The sequence below is a fragment of the Colletotrichum spaethianum genome, assembly GCF_022836535.1.
Source record: "Colletotrichum spaethianum MAFF 239500 DNA, contig11, whole genome shotgun sequence".
NCBI lineage: Eukaryota > Fungi > Ascomycota > Sordariomycetes > Glomerellales > Glomerellaceae > Colletotrichum > Colletotrichum spaethianum.
Window position 1 is genome coordinate 742,482 of NW_026054781.1, and position 22,559 is coordinate 765,040.

Here is a 22,559-nt window from a genome sequence, read left to right on the forward strand (position 1 = left end):
TTAACCGGGTGATTCCATTCACCAAAGCTTTCTGACATCGAATAGACTTCACTGCGTTGTACGCTATCAATCCGGCTGTTGACGTGTTGTCGCCGCCTTTGTGGGGCAGAGGCGACGGGTGAGGCTCGGCAAAGAGATGATGATGAGCTTCATGTCCCATCGCGTGTCGCAACCAGCATAAGAGAGGGAAACAGCTCCGCTTCGGCAATTGTTACGGATGTATTGAAAGAACCTGGTCTGCCTCCAAGACCTCCGGAAACGACGGGTTGGGGGTCGTATGCCGGCAAGCCGCTCCGTCTACGGCCCACCGCATCAGCCACTTCGAGAGCCCGGAGGGCGAAGAACGGAGCGGACAGCTCGGAATCACAGACGGAAGCCACATCATCGTCTCGGCCTGCTCCAAAGAAATTAGAGAACGGGAAATGGGGGACGTATCACAGTCAACAGGTTCAGGGCCCTGTTCTTGATCCGAAGGTCAGGAGAAGGCAGAGGCAAAGGGGCGTGAAGGCTCCCCCGAGATATGCGCCGGCGCCGCGATGGAGACCTGATGATCTTCCGAGCAAAGAGAGAATCGGGCAATGGGGTGTTTACCACGTGCTACAGAATCCTAGACACTCCAAGGACCGCCGTCTAGGAGGGGAATCATCCATCCTGCGCGCCGCTGAGCATGGCGAGACGGTGGCAGATGACCCTCTAGAAAATCTCTCCCTTCCTGCAGATTATGCCTTGGGTGAAGAGCATGGTTCACGTACCAAGACAGTAGCGCTGGAGGATTCCAATAAGCCTGCACAGGCGTCGGGGATTCGAGAAGGGGTGGCTTTCCGTCGGCATGGGCGTGTCTCTGCCCTTGCCTGCCAAGAAGAACAAGGCTCTGTCAAACGCCATTCGAAACAAATAAAAACCGACATATTAACGGCCGTAGATGGAACCAAGCCCGACAAACGATGCATGAAAACATCACAGGACAGGCCACTATCTACGTTGCTGTGGAGAAAGATGAATTTCACCCTCAGTGCGAACAGTGGGTCGATTATAGAGAGACTTGGAGCCAGAACACACGCTCGAGGAGAGTCTGGTCCTGCACTTCTTTCTTCCATGAAGTGGGGTGTCACGTTTCCTAAACGAGGAGATCAGACAAGCAACATAGAGGGTCATCGCATGCTAGCCAGGAGAGAGGAACTCTTAGCACTCATTCAAGTGTCACAGGTCTCGAAAATTCAACCTGCTCAGCACGGCAGAAGGAGAGGTCGTCATAACAATCTAGCAAAAGTCATGTCTGAAAAGGTTTCTGAACTAGATCAGCCGGAGTCTTGTTCAGTCATGCACGTCGCTGCTCGTGACGAGAGAGGAGGTCAACGAGACAAAAGTTTACCTACCAAAGAGAGGTCTGGTTCACTTTTTCTGGGGCATGAGGGTTCAAACCCGCCATCCATCACGCCTGTCTCTGATCTCTCGACCAAAGAGAAGATCGTTTCTAATCGTCAAGTGCTCGAGGGTTCGCCGTTATCGCTATGTAGCAGAACACGAGAACACCACAAGTCTCGGAACGAATCAAGACACGACGGACCAGAGCAATGGCTAGACACGGATGCTTTCAACCGAAATGAACAGTCCATCGCTCCGACCGGGAGTCCCGTCATGCCGGAAGATATTGAAAGACACATTCGGAAGTCCAGTATTAAAACGTTCCAATGGTCTGTTAGCGAGCACCTAGCCGACTACAAAAACCAACAGACACCTGGCGAATACGTCCGTGACTGGCCTTCTTGGATCGAGATGCTTCTCAAGGAACACGACACATCATCGGCCAGACCAGGAGACTGTTCCCTTTGTTTGCAACATACCACCGGAATTACGAGGCATCACCTACTCCCGAAAGGTGTGACAAAACGTCATCCGGGTCGGTTCACAGCGGAGCAGAGAAACAGGATACTGGAGCTTTGCCAGCCATGTCATAAGAGTTTACATCACGTTTTCCACAACAAATCCCTCGCCACGACATACAATTCAGCTGCCCGGATTTCCTCAGAGCCGCGCTTTCAGTCGTGGCTGTTCTTTACACAGCATCATGCGATAGAAGACATGCGTCGACTCATGATGCGTCCCCCAGAAAAACGTCCTGTTTTGTAAGTACTCCAGTCCTGCAATACGTCACCATCCCTCTACCCTCTTACCTTCTCGCAACCTTCTCTTAACCTAAAGCTACGAGGTGAACGGCACTGACATTATAACCGCAGAACAAATGCGGAGTTCAAGAATCTGGTGGCAACAGTTGAAACCGCGCTCGACCGTATCTGGACTGAGAATAGGCTGCCTGGGGAACATGTTTGTGGAGGCGACCGACGCCGTGCATTGCGACTGGCAGTACAAGCGGCTGGGGCCCCTAAGGATACATTTTTGGTGAATATTCGGAGCATAATGCGAAAACGGCCTGAATGGGCGGGATGGTACCGCCATGTTTTCCTGACGGGGAACAAATATGAGCATGTGCTAAGTTTTAGGAGGTCCAGACTCTTGCGATAGTGATCGCTGGATACTCCTTTAAGGGTGATTTGCAGATACTATAGATATACCCGCACAATCCAAATAGAGTGCTGTATATGTGTCACTCATTTCCCATACCGAGCCTTGCCAGACGCGTAGCGCCGCTTGCCACCACTTGCTGGGAGAGCGATGCTTACGTAACCATATTTGAGTTTCATCATTAAGCAAATAACTATCTTTACTCCTCGTATACCTCACGTATTGCTAAGCCGGGCCATACTACAAGAACCCTTTAGCAGGTGAGAGAGTGTCTTACTGACTGCCTCAATGTCCTGGCTTAATCGAGTCTGTTTCAACTAGCCTTCTCCTTCGAAGTTGTTTCGGGAACTACACCAGTGTATAATGATAAAGATGCAAGTGGAGGGAAGGATGGGCGAGCAAGTCGATGCTACTCTACATGAGAGTGGTCAATGAGGCTCATCCGTTTATCGTTTTCCAGCAAGAGAGCCTGGCCAGTTGTCAGTGCAGCGATCCGTATCTAAAACAAGTATTTTAGAACGCCTCCGATACTTTGATTCTCAGGGGCTTTTCAAACGTATGCCATCATTTTGAAAACAATTAGCATCGGAGGTATGGGCTGTAGCTGGATCGCTGAAGTCTGGTAAATGGTTAAGAAATGGCAACACTTTACTGACACTGACGCAAAAATTCCCCCTTGTGCAATGAAATTAACGAAAGAGGGTGCAAGTTACGAGAGTGTCAAATTGCTATACACAATCTTCTAATTTACAAGCCCTCGTACAATGGCCAGCATAATGTCTGACACATGTGCGTACCTCTTTGCAGTTGGCTCAAGTCAAGGTAGCATCTTCAGCAAAGCCATGTCCCGATGGACCTAAGTGCTCTTAGAAAGACTTTTGCCGGAAAGGCATGATTATCTTAAGGTGCTTTAGCAATCGCACAATGCCATAGCAAGACATATTCTCACCTACGCAGCCCAGTCCCACATGTTGTGAACGGATTCGCAAACATTGAGCGGACTATCATCTATCTCGAAGACAATATTGCAGACCTCGTTGTCGGCAGGCGTGCTCCAGCAGGCATAGTTTCCTTCGAAATCAATACAAACTAGCTGAGCAAAAGTGCCACCGCCACCACCCTGATGGAGCTGGCAACTTGTGACTTTGTCTTTGGTCACTTGGCTAAGGGCGGTAATCTGCTGGACGTCTCGGGATTGCCATTCCCAGCCTTTTGGGTCGTCATCACTGAATGTAAAGCCAGTGTTTGCTTTACGAGGGTAGGGGTCGCGAACTGGTGTACAGTAGTCGGCGGCAATGACGGTCGAGACGCCGAGGGTAAAAACGGAGAGAAGAGTGGGAAGCTGCATCTATACCGAGGATTAGTCACTGTCCATACCCATTGGTGGAAGATATCGTACATTGGGAATTTTGAGTTGAAGGCGGAACAGCGAATGTAGTCCTTTTAGAGTGGTAACGAGTGTGAATGATGTGTTGATGATTTGGTTCTAGATCAGCAGTGGGCGAGATCTATTGCTTACTCATATAGAACGACGTGGTGATGGAGAAAGGGGCTTTCACGGTCGTGGAGTTTGATGACTGAACAACTATCTGTTAGCTTGAAAATCCTCAAAACTGAGTGTTACATGATGCCGAATCTACCGAGTCTCTCTAATTAAACCATAATAAAGTTCAATACTTTTGCAAATGCGGTGAACTTCAAGATATTGGTGGGCTTGGTGGTTCTGGAACAGTTGTGTGTACGCAACATACAGAAATCCAGTGCTTTAGACACTGTGGCATAGTATTATTTATTTTCTTTAGATGTAAGTTTCGACCGATTTAGTTAGCGTTCAGATTGCTAAGGCAATGACATCCGGTCGATACTAGAGGCAGAAGGACTGACGTATTGACACTCTCATCAATAACTTAGTTCATTTAGTCAGACTATCTTCTAAGGTGCCATCTCTAGTTTACATCCTAGGACACTTCGAAGTATCATAGTCGCCAAGGTCTTTGCCTCTTTCTCTGAAACTTGGACAGGGCCACTGCCTCTGTTCCACGTAATATCCTTCATGTCCGCTTTGTGCCCCTCTGCGGTCCCCGCCACGTTCGTGTCGGGGCCCAACAATTTTGCTTTGATCCGGAACTGCTCACCGCCGGTCTAACTTCGATAAACATGGACCACTACGTGGCCCTGCTTGTCCGGCCCGTCCGAACGACACATCCAGCGATCTTCCATTGCCGCGGGTCGATAGCCGTTGAGAAGCTTAGCGGTGTCTGTGCTGGAAAGGCCGAAATGCCTAGGGGCGGTTGCAGAATGGTCGATGGGAATTTCTTCCCAGGTCAAGCCGCCCACTTTCTGTACTCCAGGAGTAGAAGCGGCAGTGCTTATGGAGTCTGATGAGTCGCTCATGATTGTGGGAAAGATGGATTTGAGAAGAGATTTGAACATTGTTGGAAATGTTTGATCAAGTGGAAATGGTTGTATGGTGAGTGGGTGGATGTCGACCTAGCCTAGTCGATGGAAATCCGGAGTTTATAAGTGTGCGGATGCGCCTGCGGCCATTTTGTACCGTAATTAATAAGCCGCAGGCGTTCTGTATAGAATTCAGAAGCAGACGGCACCCTAAAAATGGCCGAGTACCCTACTTTAACTGGACGTACTACCTTTGACACTATAAGGAGGAAACTTAAGAACAAATCTTAGTACAGATCACTCGGCTACTCAGCACAATGATGAACTTGAAAAACTGGTACAACAGCCCTACTAACTAGAGCCCAAATTAGACATCACATCTCTTTCGTGGCTAAGGGGTCTTTAAACTTTTGTATCTACGAACAATCAGATTCGCCCTACTGGAGGTGGACTACAGCAAATGAATCGCACATAGTCTAGGCCAACACTAGTAACCAACTCGAGCTTGTCAAACTTTCGATCAATCAGCAAGTACTTATGTATACATTCGTTAAAAATGATGAAAAATAGTAACAAAGGGAGAGAAAAAGAGACGCGTGATCAGGATGGACTTCTTTACTATAGAAGTGATTACACCAGCATCTGTTGGAGTTGGCTTGAAACTCTTGACTTCCTATCCTGGCTGGAACTCAGTAACTGCTACGCCCTACAGCTAACCTGGCCCATCTAGAGGAGCTCTATAAGAGATTTTTTGTCGGCTCTTGCGGAACTCTGACTTTCGGATCCGATCACAAGTTCAATTACTCATTCATGCATCTAAACTAAATGTAGACTATGTGCAAGACGAGAGATGATGCTACAGTGTGGAAATCGAACATAGGTCGTAATCATAGACCCAAACCAGGGTAAGTTGAGACCATCGTGGATGAATTTGTCTCTTTGTAGGATGCTTGGTACTTAGCAGAACCATGATGAGAAAAATATAAATTTAACAACTTCCCAAGGTCTTGATTAGAGAAAGCTACTGTGAACCAGACGCTCACATCTATACACTCTTTCCTTTAACAAAACCAACTCATTTTCACTTAAAACACTCTCTATCTTCTCGTCCTTCTTTACCTCTTAAAAATGGCCAAGCAACATCCCCTCGTGATTAGACTCTTCCTTGCCTCTCTCTGGGCTTTCCTTTGCCACGCTATCGATGTTTATAGCGCCGATTCAAGGCCTTTCTCCACCATTCAAGCCTCCAGGGGGATGTTACCTAAGGGCTTGTCTACGGTTGGCGTGGTCTCGGCTGACATCAGCCTGTGGAACCATGTCCATGGAGGTTCCGATAATTTCAGTAAAGATGAGGATGGATACGTATCTACAACCTCGGACTCGAACCTGGCTGCAAACTGGGTTAAGTGGCACTTCGGCGGAAACGGCTACATCTACCGCATTCATTCTGCCCCGAATATGATCGACTGTCAGGTGACCCTCGGGAAATACAATCCGTACAACGACGAGAAGGAGTTCGCCGCTCTCGGTGGCATTAAGATAAACCAGATCATCGGCTGGACTCCTGTTCGCAACAATTTCAAAGGAAAGGAAAAGTTGAACCCCTTGTATCGGGCTGCCACCTATAGTAATATGGGCAACGGCGGAGCTCAGCCCCAACTCGCGGCTTTTCCTCCCGACCACGAAGCTTGGGCCGAGGCTCCTTGGTCACAGTATAGCACCTGCAGACGCTCTGCAAGAGAATTCTTTATGAAGAAGCGAGCATGCTCGCCAGCCAAGAGTAACCAAGCGTTCGCCACAGAGTATCTAGAGTACGTCAACGCAATCTGCCCGGCGTGTGAATAGTTTGTTGAACGACCGGCAATTCGTCAAGCACCATAACGGCCCTTCCACTCAATTCTTTTCGGGCAAAGAAAGCCAGGAGGTCTATTGAGGTTCTCGGACCACGAGGTTTTCTATTAGAAAACCGTCCACGCTTACTCGCGTGTCGTTCCCATTCGGACAATCTTTGTATTTAACTTACCTTTTTTTTTGTCTTTTCAATAAGTTGTAAAGTAGGTTGCGATGAAGCCAAGTAGAGGATGGTTCTCGAAACTCGGATATACATCCTTTATGACAATGGTGAAATGTAGATTTTGATGTAATTGAGAGACGCGTGCTGTTGTATAGTGTGCTTTGGCAACTTGGAATGAACCGTTTGGTGATTGGATGAACTGACATGGGGCTGAGCTAGTCAACCAATTCGACCGGATGAAGCTCCTGTCCTTCCTATCATATTATTTCTATAGGCTCGACAGCTGCTTAGACGTGGAGAACCCCGCGCCCTTGGACGCTGTTCTGTCTATCGCCGAGGACTTTGTCTTTCTTCAGTACGACTATAATGTTGAGTACAACTTCCTCCCCAGTATAGAAGCAAGACTGAACAGCGGATCATGGTTCACTCATGGGAAGTCCAGTCTTCCTAAGCATGACCATATATGAAATGAAGGTAATTGGTTGCTTATACTCAATGAAAGTACACGAATAGAAACCCCAGCTCTTCCAACCGTTACAGCTTTTCGTCATGTAGTAGAAGTAAAAAGACCAAAGGATTAGCAAACAAATGAAATAGTTGTCTCTCGTTTATTTAGGAAATCTCAGATATAGACTTCGCGCGTCGTAAATGCAGAAATAACCTCAAATACTTCTATCTGGTGTACTAAAATTCGTCGTTCGAAGGCAATGCTAGCCATGCAAAACTGAGGTTTTGTTTTCTTTTAGATACACGAACGACAAATCTCAAATGTTCGCCAGGAATCTTAAAACCCACTCTGCCGCAACGGCGGCATCGTCTTCCTTCTTAGTATCCGCAAACGCCTGCTGCAAAAACTCCTGAGAGAAACCCTTCTCTGGTGTGTAAAAGTACTTGATCGTCTCTTCCATGATGGTCTTGTTGCACTCGAAATGGGGCTGAATCGTGAGGACCCGCGACGGCTCGTAGAGGCCTTGGACCTCGCAGTGCGTGGTACCTCCAATACTCATCCAACTCCCAGGGAGCTTTGCCGGGGACTGCGGAAGAGCAACATGATCGCCGTGACACATCTGGAGCCGCAGGTTGCGCGAAAACGAGTCAGATACGGATTCGGCTTGCCCAAGTGCGCTTAGACAAGGAAAGTCTTCAACGAGTTTCTGGTTCAGAGAGATCGTCTGGACCCCGAACTCATAGCCCTTGGGATCCTTTTCTACGACGGCGCCATGTGGGCCGAGAAGGACTTTTCCGATGAGCTGATGTCCGAAGCACGTTCCGAAGATACGGACGTTGGGGTAGGTCGTGTAAACCCTTTCGATAAAGGTGCCAAGTGTGAGGACCCAAAGATCAGTGTCGTATGCCGCTGCAATGGAACCGGTAATCAATATCGCATCTACGTTGGCGGGATCAGGATAGATTCCAGAGACGACGTCCCAGGTTGTGAACTTGACGTGCTGCAATACATCGAGTCGTTTAGCAGCGGCACCGAGGAGTTTGATGTATTGTGCGCTGTAATATTGGCCATAGGTTGATTGGACAGCCGGGACCATCACATCTGTGTCCAATATGGCAATGTGCCGGATATCAGTCTCTTTGAGAGGGGTCGTCGTCGCAATTGTCTTGGGTGCTATCCCTGGCGTCACCGCTCCTCCGGCTTCTTACCGAAATCTCAGTACAGAACAGCCCATATATCCCACTGATGACTGACCGTGCACATGTTCTTGTTTCATTGTTTTGGTAGGGTATAATTTCAGCCGTCAAAAACGATTGATGAATTTGTATCATAGAGAATTATGTACATGAATGGTGAGAAGCGTGCCAAGAGTACCAGTCAGTTGGGGTTTGTTTAGAGTTCGGGAGCTGCTCCGAGTCGGAATACATTTGTCACGACTCCGCCCTTTCGGGCATCAACGCCGGCGTCGGTCCCTGTACCGAATCAAGACCCACTAGTGATTGTTTACAGCAATTCGCTCAGGACGAACCACTTGATAAGCTGGAAACCTATTCGAACCCCTTTGTGGGGTGTTTCAACTGCTGAAACTGATCAAATGTTCATTCAATGCTGCAAGTCGAATCTCATACCACTACTATTTAGCTGAGCCTAGATAGAAGCTTTATTGAACTGTGTAAAAGCAGCAACGCCACACAGCAGGTTTCCTTTTCTTAGAACTTGTATCCTGATCTTTGCAAGATCTCTTCCAAAAGTCGATGGTTCTTCAAGGCTGCCTCGAAGTCGGCATATCTCAAGGCGTCGCCCTTGGCGAAGCCATCCAATATCAGTGCCGTGTTCAGCCCCAAGTCTGGAACTTTAGCTACGGCAGGGGTACCCGGCTTCTTCAGTTCGACTTCCCGCTCCTCCCCAGTGGCTAGCTTCACTTTGAGCTTCTTGCTAGGGTTATGAGCCTGCCACATCATTCCAGGTCCCCAACTAGCCTCGATTTCTCCCTTGGTGCCGCTGATGATCCATCGGGCGCCAATATTATCAACAGTTACGCTGGCTGTTCTGAAATTGAGCGAAGCTGTGGCTCCGTTCTCAAGCTTTCCTTGGACGAGAATGTGGTCAGGCGAGCTCTTGGGGTAGGCTGGATCGATAACCTTGGTCCTATCCGCATTGTGTAGGGGCACCTTGGTGGCATCAATCTTGAGAACAGAGGACAAACTATCGACATCGAAGTCGCCGACAACATGAGTAAAGGAGTCCAAAACTATGAATCGCGCTTGTTAGTCCACAAAGGTTTGTCGCCGAACACCACCAGAACTTATGAACGACTCACAGTGTCCGAATCCGATGTGGAACATGTTCCCTCCGCTCTTGATATCAAGATAATATTCCGCCCCCTTGACCCAGAAGGTTGGAGGGAAGTACGGAAGGGCGCCCACGACAGAAGTGCTAAGGATGTCGCCGATCTCCCCACTCTCGACGATTTCCCTTAACTTGACAGTGAGTCCATCGCCGCGGCCCTGAAGGCCAACAATCGTCTTCAGCCCATTTTCCCTGGCCAACCGGGTTAGCTCTTCAGCCTCTGCAACTGAAGCTCCAAGAGGCCACTCTACAAAGATTTGTTTTTTCGCCGCAATTGCGGGAAGCGCTAGCTCGAGATGTTTGGTAACGACAACGCTAACGACCACCAAATCCACGTCGGGGTCTTTTGCGAGCTTTTCGACATCTCCATAGGCTTTGGTAGAGCTGGAGAGCTTGTGCATCTCAACCGAGCGACGGGCGGCTTCGACGGATGAGTTGCAGAGGGCGACAATTTCGTATTCTGGAGAGTTCTGGAATGATGGAAGGATGGCGATTGTAGCCCATGCTCCTGGACCCATATCTGACCCCTTGGCAGATAAACCGACAATTCCAACGCGTATGGGAGACATGGTGTAGGCAAGAATGGCAGCTCAAGGTCGAGTTTTGGACTTGTAGCTGCTGCAGTTACAGCGTGATCTATTATACTTCGAATGATTAATCAATAAACAGTGGTCTCGACACCTGCCATCGTGCGATAATAGTCCCTTCAATGATCCCTGTGTTCTCAACAACACGAGATAATTGGAACATGAAGTATCACGTATCGCGTGTGAACCCCGATAGGACGAAACTCCGGCATGTGAAGCGGAGGTGTGGAGCGGCTTCCCAACCTTAACAATCAAGTGGCTGCTGATTGGTCGGGATTCCGCGGGCAGACCAGATCAAATCCGGAGCATCGAGCTTCACTTGTCAACTTTTGCATTCACCTTGCAACATACGACGCTGCTTGCCAATCAACATGAGCAGACCGATTAGCCGCAAAAAGTCATGTGGTCCTTGCCGGGTCAGTAAGGCGAGATGCTCCCTTGAGTCACCATGCCGGCGATGCGAAGAAAGGAATCTAGACTGCAAGTACGACCATCTACCGAGACGTTCAGCAGCATACCGAGCATTGCGTCCCCAGCCAGCCCTTGGAGGAGATCTCCGCAGGGACTCGGAGCAGCCCAGCTCTTACTCAGAGCGATTGGCTCATAGCGGAAGCGCTCTTGCCGCTTCATCTATGGAAAACCAAGTTGAAAGTGTTGATAGACCACCGACGAACTGGGATGCACTGCTATCACCCTCGTTTCTAAATTTCTCACCGGGCTGTGAGCTTGACTTACTGAGCCTACCAAGCCCTTCCTCTGCAATGCGCTTGAATACGCTCCAAGGCCCTCAATCATCACCCGAACCTAGTGGGCTTTCTTGGCTACGGAATAGCCAACAATCAGGTGTACCGGACGACCAAAGGGCCTTACTTTCTTCAGGTGATCCGGTTCTTCTCCCTACTGGAAGAACAAGTCAGCTGCACACACAAAGCAGAGAATGTTTGCCTGGGCCTCCTCATCCATTTTACCAGGACAGACCGCTTGCGCCGCGACGCAACAAGGCAGCGGCTTCGTGCTTCACCGTTAAAGTACTTCTGGGGCAGTTGCTGGCTTATCCCAAAATGATGGCCAAGGGTGGTCGACTACCACCATTCATATTCCCCCCTGCGGTGTGGAGGGAAACAGTTTACCAACTGATTCTTGTGGCAAGGAGTTCCACAAGTGCTTACCGGAGACTTTGGCTATCTGTTGTAACTTGGTACAGAGCTTCGAAGCAAGAACTTCTGGGAGTACGTCTTTCGTGTGGAGAAGTATCTACAAAGAGGTTGAGAGGCTTCGACGAGAGGTAAATTACCACCGCAATTTACTTTACCACAACTCCCGTATGTTCCTCTAACATCATTGAAAAACCAAGCATACTTCCTACGACTGCGAGGGACTTTTGCAAGCCCTACAAGCCGTAGTTATATACCTCCTGCTTCAAGCGGGAGACCCGGACTCAATACCCGAGAACGATATTATGACACTGTTATCGACCCCTGATGTAAGGCACCTGGAAAGTCGTTTCGGGCTGTTACTGACGAGAGGGTCCAATCGTTCGCGGTAGTCGATTGCAAGAACCCTTCACGTGTCCTGCGACTATACCAGTAATTTAACCAGCAGCAACAAGATTGATCGTCGAAACTGGGCCATTTGCGAAAGTGTTCGAAGGTAATCATGGAAAGACAGTTTTTATGACTCCCGAGTTATTAACAAGACGTGCAGGACGATATGTATCTTATTCGGTATCGAGCTCCTATTAGATGTAGACTTCAACGTCGCAGGGACAGAGTGCGGAGGTTATAGTCAATTACCTCTTCCTTCAGGAAGGGAGTTGTGGGAAGCCGTTTCGAACGACGAATGGGCAGCACGATATAGCAAGGCACATGTTCAGTCCCGCAATGAGAGAGTATTGAGCATACGGGATCTTCGACAAGCCAGACGAGCTATAGGAGCTGTAGGAGTAGACACTACTGATGTGAGCGAAGAAGGGCAGCTTGTAGCCCAAGTTGCAGAGTGGTGTGAGAGTCTGGACGAGCTTGGGATGATGATATGGTTGGCTGTCATGCTGGAGTCTTAGTGTGTTCAAGACAGGGTTAGAGGCAGGTAACGGAAGTATACACTTGCAAGATGGCCTTGTATGTGTCCGGTGAATAACTATGTGTTGAAACCCGTTCATCAATTTTCGCATTGTAGACGAATGATCTTGGTTATCTAAATTGGTAATGTGCCAAAGCACTCCGCTTCGATCAAATGGCATTACTGCCATATGTTAATGGTATGTGCTGTATCTACCAAGGGGCTAGCTCTAAAAACAATGACTGGGATCACGGTATTGAGCGGTTCCATACAGTCTCCCAAGATCCTCTTGCATCGAGACCTACATTGTCTAGAGTCAAAGCTGCTTCTGGGATACGCCCTATAACAATCCTAGCTTCATCGAGGCAATCTTTACTATTTCTGTCAACCGGGATGGCTCTTGGGGTTTAAATGTACTTAGTACTCGAGTTGTTTTGATTCGCCGCTTCTGACTCTAGCGCAAGAGCAAGCTCGATGTTGGCAGCTCGTTCCCGCGAGGTCAAATTCTTCACTGTGGTTGCTGTTTTCCTGGACCACTGAAACGAAAATCCCAATTTCTTTCTACTCTCCCTACCGCCCGTACGCGGCATGTTGGGAGTGGAACGACGCCGGGCGGTCAAACGATTCTGTAAAAGGAGGTCAATTGGTGGAGGGCAAGCGAAAACTAAACTGATTGCCAGCTCGAGTGCTCTTTAGAATATCAATGGACTGTCACAAGGTTGGGTGTTTTTCTTTCTAGGGGAAAAAAACCGGCTTACATTGTGAGATTCAACAGAACAAACCCTAACGAGTAGAACTCATATACTTCTTACTTTGTGAGAGCTCATCAAGAACTATTGCGACTGTTACAAAGATAAAATGTAGTCAAAAAACCGATGGAGCCAGCTTCGCAAATCTGAAGTCTTTCTAAGGTCTCGCTTGCTTGATATAAACCTCAGTACATTGAAGTCTGGGAGCCCGAGAAACGACATCTTCGCTTTTTATTAACATCCAATAACAGCACAAAGCATGAGACGGTTTGTCTGCAGACTTCGAACTATTGCCCGTATTGTGGGGGACTTTCGGGATCGAATGTTCGCGCCAAGCTTCTTCTCTGATATATCTGGGGTCTCTGAGGCCTTCTAGCTCAAAAGTGCGATCACTTTGAATTCTAATTCCATGCGAGGTGAGGAGCAAATTTCGAAATACAGGATACCAGAAATCGCATGCTCTGTATTCTCACATCTTTGCTGTTGCTGTGGTGAGTTGCTGCTCATAGCCACTTGATTCCTTCCAATGATTACACGTTTTTCAAGAGTTATTAACTTCAGACTGCGTCAAATCTGCCTGCTCACAAGGTTCTTCCACAAGAACATGGCGAGCATGGACTTTCCCTGCACTGACATATTTCAGTGCGCATATCTCCAGCCCCTCTCGGCACCTGAATTCTCAGAATACCCCTCCGCCTCGTCCAACTTCTTGTTCAGTCGGATCGCACGCCATTTAGCAAGCCCAGCCGCTGCGATAACCAAGAGACAGCCGACCAGGACCAGGCCTCCACCAAGTCTATAGAAAGGCTCGTGCGAACGCGGCCAAAAGTAGGGACTGAACCAATGGCTGGTCTGGCTGATACAGTTGGCAATTGCGATCAGTGCGGCCTTTTTACTCCGAGGGGCGGGGACTACGGTTGTTTCCCATGAGAGTTGTAGGTTCAGGCCGTTATATGTGCCAGAGATAAGCAAGAAGAGGCCGAAGTATCGAGCCCCAACATTCGTCGTTGAGATCAGCACTGCACAGCCGATGGCACTACCAACAATAGGCAAGACAATGTGCCAAAAAGACTCTTGGTGGCGACCGGAAGACCAAGCAACAACACAGGCAAATGCGAAGGCAAATGCGTACGGAGGTGCCTGGATGAGGTACGTCGTAAGCTCGCCGAAGTCGAAGGTGTTCACAATCTGACCACTATCGTCAGTCCACGTGGTTACATAAAATGACTTCGATGCATCAAACTTACCGAAGGCAGGAAATCTTTGAAAGCTTGGGCCGTAACGAGCGCAAAGTGCATTAGACAGAAGATCCAGGTGAAGGGATCCTTGACGGCATCTCTGAGACCGTCCCATGTTCCGCCTGCAACCTCTTCAACTCCACCGTTAGAGCATAGGATGCGATACTGCGCCATCTCTTTTTCCGCCGGAGTGAGGAATCTTGTGTTGTGAGGCCAGTCTGGAAGAAGAGCGAAAGCAGCGAAAGCAACCAAGAAGGTAGCGATGCCCTCGATCAGGAAGAACCATTGCCAGGAGTACAGCCCAGAGACGCCGCCCATTGTAGTCAAGATACCAGCAGCGAGAAAGCCAGAGATGATGTTAGAGATGGTATTCCCGGCGTGCCATATGGCCATACGACTTGGATTTTCATGCTTATTATACCAAGAGGATGTCACTGATAGTTTTTTGCATAAGTCGATGATTTAAGCTTGAGAAACAGAACAGGATTCACTTACTGAGAGTGATACCGGGAAAGAAAGGTGCTTCGGCTAGACCAGTAAAGAACCGCAGAGCGGCAAACCCAGCACCACTGTACTCAGCTGTCAGCGCCTCCTGTTCTTACATGTACCTTGTAAGAGGTGACAAGAGATTCTCGCTTACCTTTTCAAAGCAGGTGTGCAAATCGTTGCCGCGCCCCATGCGATCATCGTAGAGGGGAGAAACCATCTCGGGTTCGCCTTAGCCAACCACAGATTGCCTGGCAGTTGTCCAACAAGATAGCCGATGTAGAACGTTGAAATTCCCAAATTCCACATGGTGTCAGACATATGCAGATCCTCTTGCATGCCACCGAGCCTCGCATTAGATACGTTGATTCGATCAAGGTAACTGGTAAGCCGCTTCCATGTTAGTTGTAAGACTTTCTGCTTGGCAGCGCATTATTGTGAACTTGCCTCATGAGAAACATGCATGTAATGGTAGGCATCATCCTCAAGTCGATCTTCCGCACCACTCCTTTATTAAGCTTATCCATCTCCGCGTCGCTCAAGTCTCGCAGAAGATCGAAGCGACCCTGTATTTCCTTAAAGGAGATTTCGCAATGCTGGCCGAGTTTCTCCTTAGGCTGAACCTCATCACCAGATTTGTCGGAGTGTTCGAGCTGGCTGCACTCGATTGCATTCTTGGTGACACTATTGACTACCCGATCACTGGTTTCTGGAGTCATATTGGCGGGCCGGATGAGATTAATTGAGTGGCAGGGATCAGTGGTGATATAATTGACTGTTGGAGTCACACAATGAGACCTCTTGTCGAAGTTACTTTTGACCTTCGATTCGAGCCCGACTTTATACTTGCACAACCCATTGTCTCAGCCATAAGTCGCAAGTTGCAAGCCAGAAGAATTGTATGGCGTTCTTGGCAATCCGGGGACTCCAGAATACCCCGCGTCGAAAGCATCCAGCAGGGTTCAGGAGCGTTGGGGTGAGACTGACTCTCCACAAACACTGCCTCATGAACCGTTCCCGCGGGAAGCACTATTGACACTAGGTTGCGTGACCGGAGTCGCATTTGGTTCTGGGAATTACTCGAGCTGTTGGAAATCTGGTTGCCCTAAACAAGCTAGTTGATTTCAGTTAGACCACTCCAAATATTCGTCGGCCACCAACAGCGAACACTTTTGGAAGGACAACAGCCAAGGCCACTGACTTGGACCCGGTGTTAAATTTGGCCCCGAGAAAGTGACGCTCAGCCGTCCTATGGAACCCCTCGCCTTGTTGTATTGCCCAGGTCTGTGTTGCAAGACGCTTCTTTCGCTCGTTGTTACAGACAAAGGTAGCTAATTGCGGGTTACTCACTCACCGTATCACGTTCCCTGTTCATTGCGTTGTTGTGAGCACCAGTGGCCTCAGAAAACAGATTGTGCCGACGAATCTCCTTTCTGATAGTTGAAACAGATAACTACGAAAACCTATCCTAATGAGCCAGAAGACTCGAGATCTTTTCATATACAGTGAAGACAATTCCTCCGCTCAGAATCAGACGTCCAAGTCTCATCGTGCTCCCGCTCCAGAAACCCCCCACACCTCTTTCTGACAGCACCTTTCGGAACGATTCCAGAGTACCGGCTCCACGGGCAGATTGTGCTCTCGTCTTGATTGTATCAAACGGTTGGGTGGCATAGACTGTGATGACACCGGCAACTGCTCCAGAGCCAAATGTTACGAGGGAGTTGTTAGGGAACCCATGCTTCTTGGACAATTCTCTTAGCACGTTATAGGAGCCCATTCGCACAGCAGAGGTTGCGGACTGCTTCAGTGTGGTAGAAACGATACCACGGTACGCTTCACCGATTCCATTTTTCTTAACCATTGTAACCAATGCATGCGTTCCGCCCACGTATCTCCTTGCGCCTGATTTGGCATCATCAATCCTGCATTTAAGCTCTGATCAGTTACTGCTGGGAAACATAGTTTACATGCATTCAAAGTTCGCCAGATGCTGAGCTGGAAAAAACTTACAGTGCCGTCTTCACTCGCTCAGTAGGAGTCACTGCCACAACGCTTTCCACACATCCGGCGATCATGCCGGCCAAGATGCCCCGCGCGGGTGTCAGGTGTCCTTTGTCGTCCATCAGGGAATTTCTGATCGAGTCGAAGGACAGGAACCTAACTCCAGCCTTGAAAGTTGTTCCCTAAAAACTGTGAGTGCAATGCCTCACTTGGGGAAAGAAACTGGCTATACAATGATCAAAGTTGAGCATCCGGTGTAGATGGCTCTAGGACCATCTTTTCGGGCCACCTGAAGAAGGACTGCAAACGGGTTCTTGCTGCCGGTTGAGTGGAGCTGTGCTCTTGTCTTTGCAAACTCGAAAGGGTACTTCGAAGGGTACCAATAGTCAGCGACTGAAGATATATAGTAGAAGCATATCTAATTAAACCGAGAAAGACTTACTGTAACTGCAGCTTCGACAGCTCCAGCAACTCCACCCGAGAACAATGAGATTCCAGGAGAGATCTTGTGCTTCGCGCTTGAATCAAGTTCTCGTTTGGCTTTGCTTGAGCTGGCAAGCTTTGGGTTTGGCACAACTGATGCCACAGAATCCATGATGGTTGTACAGAACCGTATACTTTTGATGGTTCCTCTTTTCCTTAGGTCTGTCTAAGTGAAAATGTTCCGGCTAATAGCGGAAACACAGTTGGCGCGTAACGAGAAGGCGAGTTTCGATGCGAACCTCTAGACGTACCCAGTAACACACTCAACTTATTGGAGCGCCGGAACTATGGAAATGCTGCAAAATTATGTTGTTTGTCATTGTTCCCCAATTACAGACATAGCACTGCCCTATCTGCAGTGGATTGAGCTGAAGGAAGCCCCAGTCTCCCGGTTCCCGTTACCCGCGGGAACATTGGACGGCAGGCGGGTGACAAGAAAAAGCCCTATACCTTGAGAGTTGGGGATAACTTAGGTACTCCCGCTCTAAAAATACGAAAAGCAGTACATTGTCATCCGTAACATTTCTTACCCAGCCTAGGTATCCCCTACCGAAATCCTCCTTGAAGGTGTCCGGCTTTTTCTTTGTCACCCGTTTGGACGGGTATCAGAGGAGATGTGGACTCTGAGATGAGCCAATCAGAACTCTTCCCGTACCCGCGGCCCAACTAGCTTGACAGCTGCATTGACCTGACGTCAGATTCTATCCGCGGGTAGACTCTTCTTTCCTCTCGACAACTTTAATTCCCGGATGTGATGATCTTCACGTCTACCCACGTCTACCCGCTTACCATCCACGGGTATTGAGACTGAGACACCCGGTACTCTTGATTTTTCCTCTCATGGAACGGAGATCAGGAGACAGCATCACGGCATCCGGGCGTCCCCGGAGACGGGCAGTTGAAGCCTGTTCGTTCTGCCGACGGCGCAAGGTTCGTTTTTGGCCCTGTCGTTGCGCACTCGATGGAGCTAACTTTCAACCACTAGATCAAGTGCAACAATGAGCAACCAACGTGCGCTAATTGCAAGACTTATGGAAAGGATTGCATCTACGAGCCTTTAGCGAATCTCGCCGAAAAACCGGCAGAGTCAACACCAGCATTGCGTCGTGCGGAAAGGCGACGGCAAGACACGCGGAATGGGCGAAGAGCAGACCTCGGCACCCCGTCACGGATCCGGGAAGAAGACGGCGGCCATGGCTCTCCCGCGGAGCACGACGACGTCAGACCGCACACCCCTGGTGATCCGGATCCTCCGGTCCACTCACCTGCTCATACCAACCGGCGGCAGACGAGAATTCCAGCGGAACCAAACTCTTCCCACCGAGCAGGGGTTTCCCGTATTGTGGTATCCGCAAACGGTGTCTCGAGCTATCATGGCCGTACGAGCGCTCTGTTCGAGGAGAGTCTACAGGAACGGTCATCGGCGATTGACTTACGTCCACGGATGCCAGATGAATGGATAGAGAAGGGGTTGGTTGCCGAGGCGGCTAGACAACGTAAGCTCATTGTATTGATTGAAGCTAAGCTTCGATTACGTCTTGCGCTGCTATGGTACCGCACTAACAAACAACAGGCCAGCTTGAGGAGTTCAACTATAGAGCGGGAACGCTCGACTTCGATGGTGTGGATCCAGAACTTGGCATGCACCTCCTGTCTCTCCACTGGAATCGACAGCATCATTCGTTTCTGCTGACCTATCGGCCCGCATTCATGCGCGACATGGCTTGCAACGGGCCCTACTTTTCAAAGATACTGCTCAACGCCATTTACTTCGGGGCCTCCAAGTTCAGCCCTCGTCGGGAAGTTCGGAGAGATACCAACGACGTGCGCACCGCCGGATGGGCATTCCGTGAACGTGTCAGGAACTTGCTCGGCGATGCGCTCGACAGTAGTGATATCACAACGATTCAAGCCTTGCTAGTGATGACAAACTCACTTTTTGCATTGGGTGATGAGAGGAGTGCTGCTTGGCTATATGCAGGTCTGGCGTTTCGTATGATCATCGACTTGGGCATGCATGTTGATGCGCCGGGCCTTGGTATCACGCGGAAGTTCTCTGACGAGGATCTAGAAATACGACGGCGGGTCTTTTGGGGCGCGTTCGGTATGAAACCCCTGTTTGAACAGCAGACGTCGCTCCTGACCGTTGATAGTTGTCGACAAGATCCAGAGTCTCTATCAAGGGCGTCCAGCATCACTAAAAGAATCCGATACGTTGGTGCCCATTAAGTTTCTGGACACATTCGAAGAATTCGAGAATTGGAAACCGTTTGCATACTCCACCGATGCCACCAGCTACCCTGGCTCGCCCGCATACAGCGTGTCAACGTTTACGTGCCTCTGCCGTCTTTCCGTTGTCATGAGCGACATCCTAAGCTGCATCTACACGGAGCGAGCATTTGACAAGAGCGCAACAGAGCTTTCCACCATGCTCGAAAGCCTCAGCTCTAAGTTGGCTGCTTGGAAGGCCGCACTGCCTATACATCTTGGCTTTGACCCAAAGAGCAGTGACAAAGTGCCTCCTCCACACGTACTAAGCTTGCAGTAAGTACTATGGCTGCACGGTAACTCACTATTGAGTGATGTATAATCTAACATGGCTCCAGCGCCATGTACCATGTTCTCACCATCCTCCTCCACCGTCCGTTCGTGGCCGATGGTCATCTCTACAATACTTCTCGTTCGATATCGGTCAACTCGTTCATCACCTGTGCCTCTGCAGCCGACAGCATAGTCGGCATTCTTCGAGCATATGATAAAGTGTTCTCGGTGCGACATGCACCGTACCTGATCTCCTATGCCACCTACGTTGCCGCCACGATCCACGTACGGATCGCAGCGAAGCGCAGCACAGAATCGGAAGCCCGTGAACGCCTGGAAACCTGTATGTCTGTGTTCCGTGAGAACCAAGAAACGAATTGGGCAGTTAGGAGGGCGAAAACTATTGTGGAAGGCTTGATGACGCGACTGGGTGTAAGTCTCTCTCGCGTTGACGCCCATGAGAGGCACAGGAGTAGCATACTTCCTAACATGGAAGCAACTGGCTCTGCGTCTGGCGCTCGAAGAGATGCAGAAGGCGGGGTACGCCTAGCAAGAACTGATGAGGTACACCCTCCACAGACTGTGCTAGAGAACACATCACCTGCTCTGGGATGGTCAGACATCGACGGGATCATTCAAAGCTTTGTACGAGGGCAAGAATTTAATCCAGTCGCAACGGATCTGGGCCAGGCGGAACCTAATCCGCAACCAGTACCGTCAGGAACGGGGCTGCAGCCCGCGAACCTCGACCCTTCCAGTATGGTGGGCAATCAGACTTGGTTTCAGGGGATGTCAGATGGGGATGGCGGCGTCGCTTCCTTCGACGACCTTCTCTTCGGCTTCAACGGCTCCGCACTTGACAGTGTGTTCTCCTGATACAACTGGGTTGGGTTTATCATCAATTAGGAAGCCTGACCGATGAACGGACTTCTTTCCCATCTGAGAGCCGACTTTTGCAACCATTGCTCCACTGTGTCGGGCAGGGGCGCCGCAACGTCTGATCCCGCGGGACAGATTCACTCCCGCGGATACATGGCCCAAACACATAAGCATGATTCACAGCACACCTCATGCTATGAACAACACGGAAGCATTGTTATTAACACGCAGGATTCGGCAGAGAACAATGGCATTATAGCCACTGATAATTTGTTTCGGACCAATCGTCCTCGGCCTCAATTACTTATCTATGCTAAGAGAATGACCTCTGGGCCTTTAACATGAGCATCGCCAATGCACTTCAACACTAAGGTCTCCAGCACACACATTAGATCCTGCAGGTTCCTTCACCAAGTCTTACACACCACGATACTACCTTTTCACACCCCCATCATGGCTATAACCCCAACTACCTCGAAACGCCGTGTGAGGCACTCTCTTCCCGCGGTCCTGATGCGAGCCGGCACATCCAAAGGCCTCTTTATTCACCGGTCCCACCTACCGCCATCGCAAGATGAGTGGGCAACACCCCTCCTCGCCGCAATGGGCTCGAGAAACAACGACGCTCGCCAGATCGACGGCGTTGGAGGCGGAAGTAGCGTGACCTCCAAAGTTGCTGTCGTCGCCCCGTCGAGCCGACCAGGTGTTGATGTTGAATACACCTTCGTCCAGGTTGCCGTTGGAAGCGAGACCGTCGATCTCAGTGGCAACTGCGGCAACATTTGTTCAGGGGTTGGTCCCTTTGCCGTGCAAGAGCGGTTGGTGACGCCGATGCCGGGGGCGCGGGCAGTGGACGTGAAGATCTTCAATACCAACACTTCAAAGCTCATCGTCGAGACCGTGTATCTCGATGAGGATGGAAACGTGGAGGAAGACGGTGACTGCATCATTCCTGGCGTGAAGGGTGCTGGCAGCGAGATCAAGGTTGCGTTTGTCGAGCCAGTGGGAAGTATGACTGGCAAGTTGTTCCCTAGCGGAGAGCGGCTTGAGAGGATTGTCGTGGAAGAGATGGTGACTTTGGGAGACTTTGCTGTGGATGTTACACTCATCGACTCGGCGAACCCGTTTGTCCTTGTTGATGCCCAAAGTCTGCCCGTTGCGCTCAGGGAGCAGCCGGCCGATTCCCCGCTAGCTCTCGAGGTCGCCGAGGCCATCCGAAGGCGGGGAGCTGTTCGGATGGGCCTCGCCAGCACCATCGAGGCCGCCGGTCTGGTCAGGGGAACGCCGAAGCTTGCATATGTTTCACGCCAACCGAACGGTGGGGTGGCCAAAGAAGCAGTGGATATTCGAGTTCAAGCTTACAGCATGGGTAAGCCTCATCCCAGTTTACAGCTCACGGGTGGCGTCACCCTTGCGAGCGCCGTGATCAAGGAGGGAACGGTAGCGCATCGCATCGTGTGTAAGGAGCCGACTCTACACACGGAGGGCATACCGACACCAAGAAGAACGCCAAGTCCGGTGGAGGGCGCGGTCAAGTTGCCGACGGAGGACATCCTCGGCCGCTCACTTGTTGACGAATACAAGGCAGGCCGAATTGTTCGAATTCAGCATGGTAGTGGGATCATGGATGTGGAAGTCTGGACCCACGAAGATGAAGAGGGGGCAGTGGTTGATCAATGCGTCGTAACGAGGACCGCACGACGGCTCTTCGAGGGCAATGTTCTATATTACTCCTGACTGTTGATAGAAATGGGGCGGCTAGGTGATTTTGACTCCAAGCATAGCATTCAATAGACACACCAT

General features: G+C 49.9%; 9 protein-coding genes across 9 annotated transcripts; 3 read left to right on the top strand and 6 right to left on the bottom strand.

Moving 5' to 3' along the window:
* Positions 1–3,472: 3,472 nt before the first annotated feature.
* ColSpa_05135 (uncharacterized protein) lies at positions 3,473–3,924 on the bottom strand (the record flags this gene model as incomplete). The annotated part of the gene is made up of 2 exons (XM_049271347.1): positions 3,473–3,871; positions 3,901–3,924. The coding sequence occupies 2 exons, from the start codon at positions 3,922–3,924 to the stop codon at positions 3,473–3,475; spliced, it is 423 nt and encodes a 140-aa protein (XP_049127304.1).
* A 2,124-nt stretch (positions 3,925–6,048) lies between these two features.
* ColSpa_05136 (cholera enterotoxin subunit A) lies at positions 6,049–6,765 on the top strand (the record flags this gene model as incomplete). Its single annotated transcript, XM_049271348.1, has 1 exon — positions 6,049–6,765. The coding sequence occupies one exon, from the start codon at positions 6,049–6,051 to the stop codon at positions 6,763–6,765; it is 717 nt and encodes a 238-aa protein (XP_049127305.1).
* Positions 6,766–7,698: 933 nt separating this feature from the next.
* On the bottom strand, positions 7,699–8,478 carry ColSpa_05137 (putative glutamine amidotransferase-like protein; the record flags this gene model as incomplete). Its single annotated transcript, XM_049271349.1, has 1 exon — positions 7,699–8,478. One exon carries the CDS (start codon positions 8,476–8,478, stop codon positions 7,699–7,701), a length of 780 nt encoding a protein of 259 aa, XP_049127306.1.
* Positions 8,479–9,091: 613 nt separating this feature from the next.
* On the bottom strand, positions 9,092–10,300 carry ColSpa_05138 (galactose/lactose metabolism regulatory protein gal80; the record flags this gene model as incomplete). The annotated part of the gene is made up of 2 exons (XM_049271350.1): positions 9,092–9,633; positions 9,703–10,300. 2 exons carry the CDS (start codon positions 10,298–10,300, stop codon positions 9,092–9,094), a joined length of 1,140 nt encoding a protein of 379 aa, XP_049127307.1.
* Positions 10,301–13,764: 3,464 nt separating this feature from the next.
* ColSpa_05139 (putative transporter) lies at positions 13,765–15,158 on the bottom strand (the record flags this gene model as incomplete). Its single annotated transcript, XM_049271351.1, has 3 exons — positions 13,765–14,313; positions 14,373–14,760; positions 15,004–15,158. The coding sequence occupies 3 exons, from the start codon at positions 15,156–15,158 to the stop codon at positions 13,765–13,767; spliced, it is 1,092 nt and encodes a 363-aa protein (XP_049127308.1).
* A 92-nt stretch (positions 15,159–15,250) lies between these two features.
* Positions 15,251–15,568, bottom strand: ColSpa_05140 (uncharacterized protein; the record flags this gene model as incomplete). The annotated part of the gene is made up of 1 exon (XM_049271352.1): positions 15,251–15,568. One exon carries the CDS (start codon positions 15,566–15,568, stop codon positions 15,251–15,253), a length of 318 nt encoding a protein of 105 aa, XP_049127309.1.
* A 749-nt stretch (positions 15,569–16,317) lies between these two features.
* Positions 16,318–17,448, bottom strand: ColSpa_05141 (tricarboxylate transport protein; the record flags this gene model as incomplete). The annotated part of the gene is made up of 4 exons (XM_049271353.1): positions 16,318–16,774; positions 16,863–17,035; positions 17,086–17,271; positions 17,296–17,448. The coding sequence occupies 4 exons, from the start codon at positions 17,446–17,448 to the stop codon at positions 16,318–16,320; spliced, it is 969 nt and encodes a 322-aa protein (XP_049127310.1).
* A 1,332-nt stretch (positions 17,449–18,780) lies between these two features.
* On the top strand, positions 18,781–20,427 carry ColSpa_05142 (putative transcriptional regulatory protein; the record flags this gene model as incomplete). Its single annotated transcript, XM_049271354.1, has 5 exons — positions 18,781–18,832; positions 18,910–19,440; positions 19,490–19,880; positions 19,943–20,309; positions 20,374–20,427. The coding sequence occupies 5 exons, from the start codon at positions 18,781–18,783 to the stop codon at positions 20,425–20,427; spliced, it is 1,395 nt and encodes a 464-aa protein (XP_049127311.1).
* A 782-nt stretch (positions 20,428–21,209) lies between these two features.
* On the top strand, positions 21,210–22,493 carry ColSpa_05143 (putative J domain-containing protein; the record flags this gene model as incomplete). Its single annotated transcript, XM_049271355.1, has 1 exon — positions 21,210–22,493. The coding sequence occupies one exon, from the start codon at positions 21,210–21,212 to the stop codon at positions 22,491–22,493; it is 1,284 nt and encodes a 427-aa protein (XP_049127312.1).
* Positions 22,494–22,559: the final 66 nt, after the last annotated feature.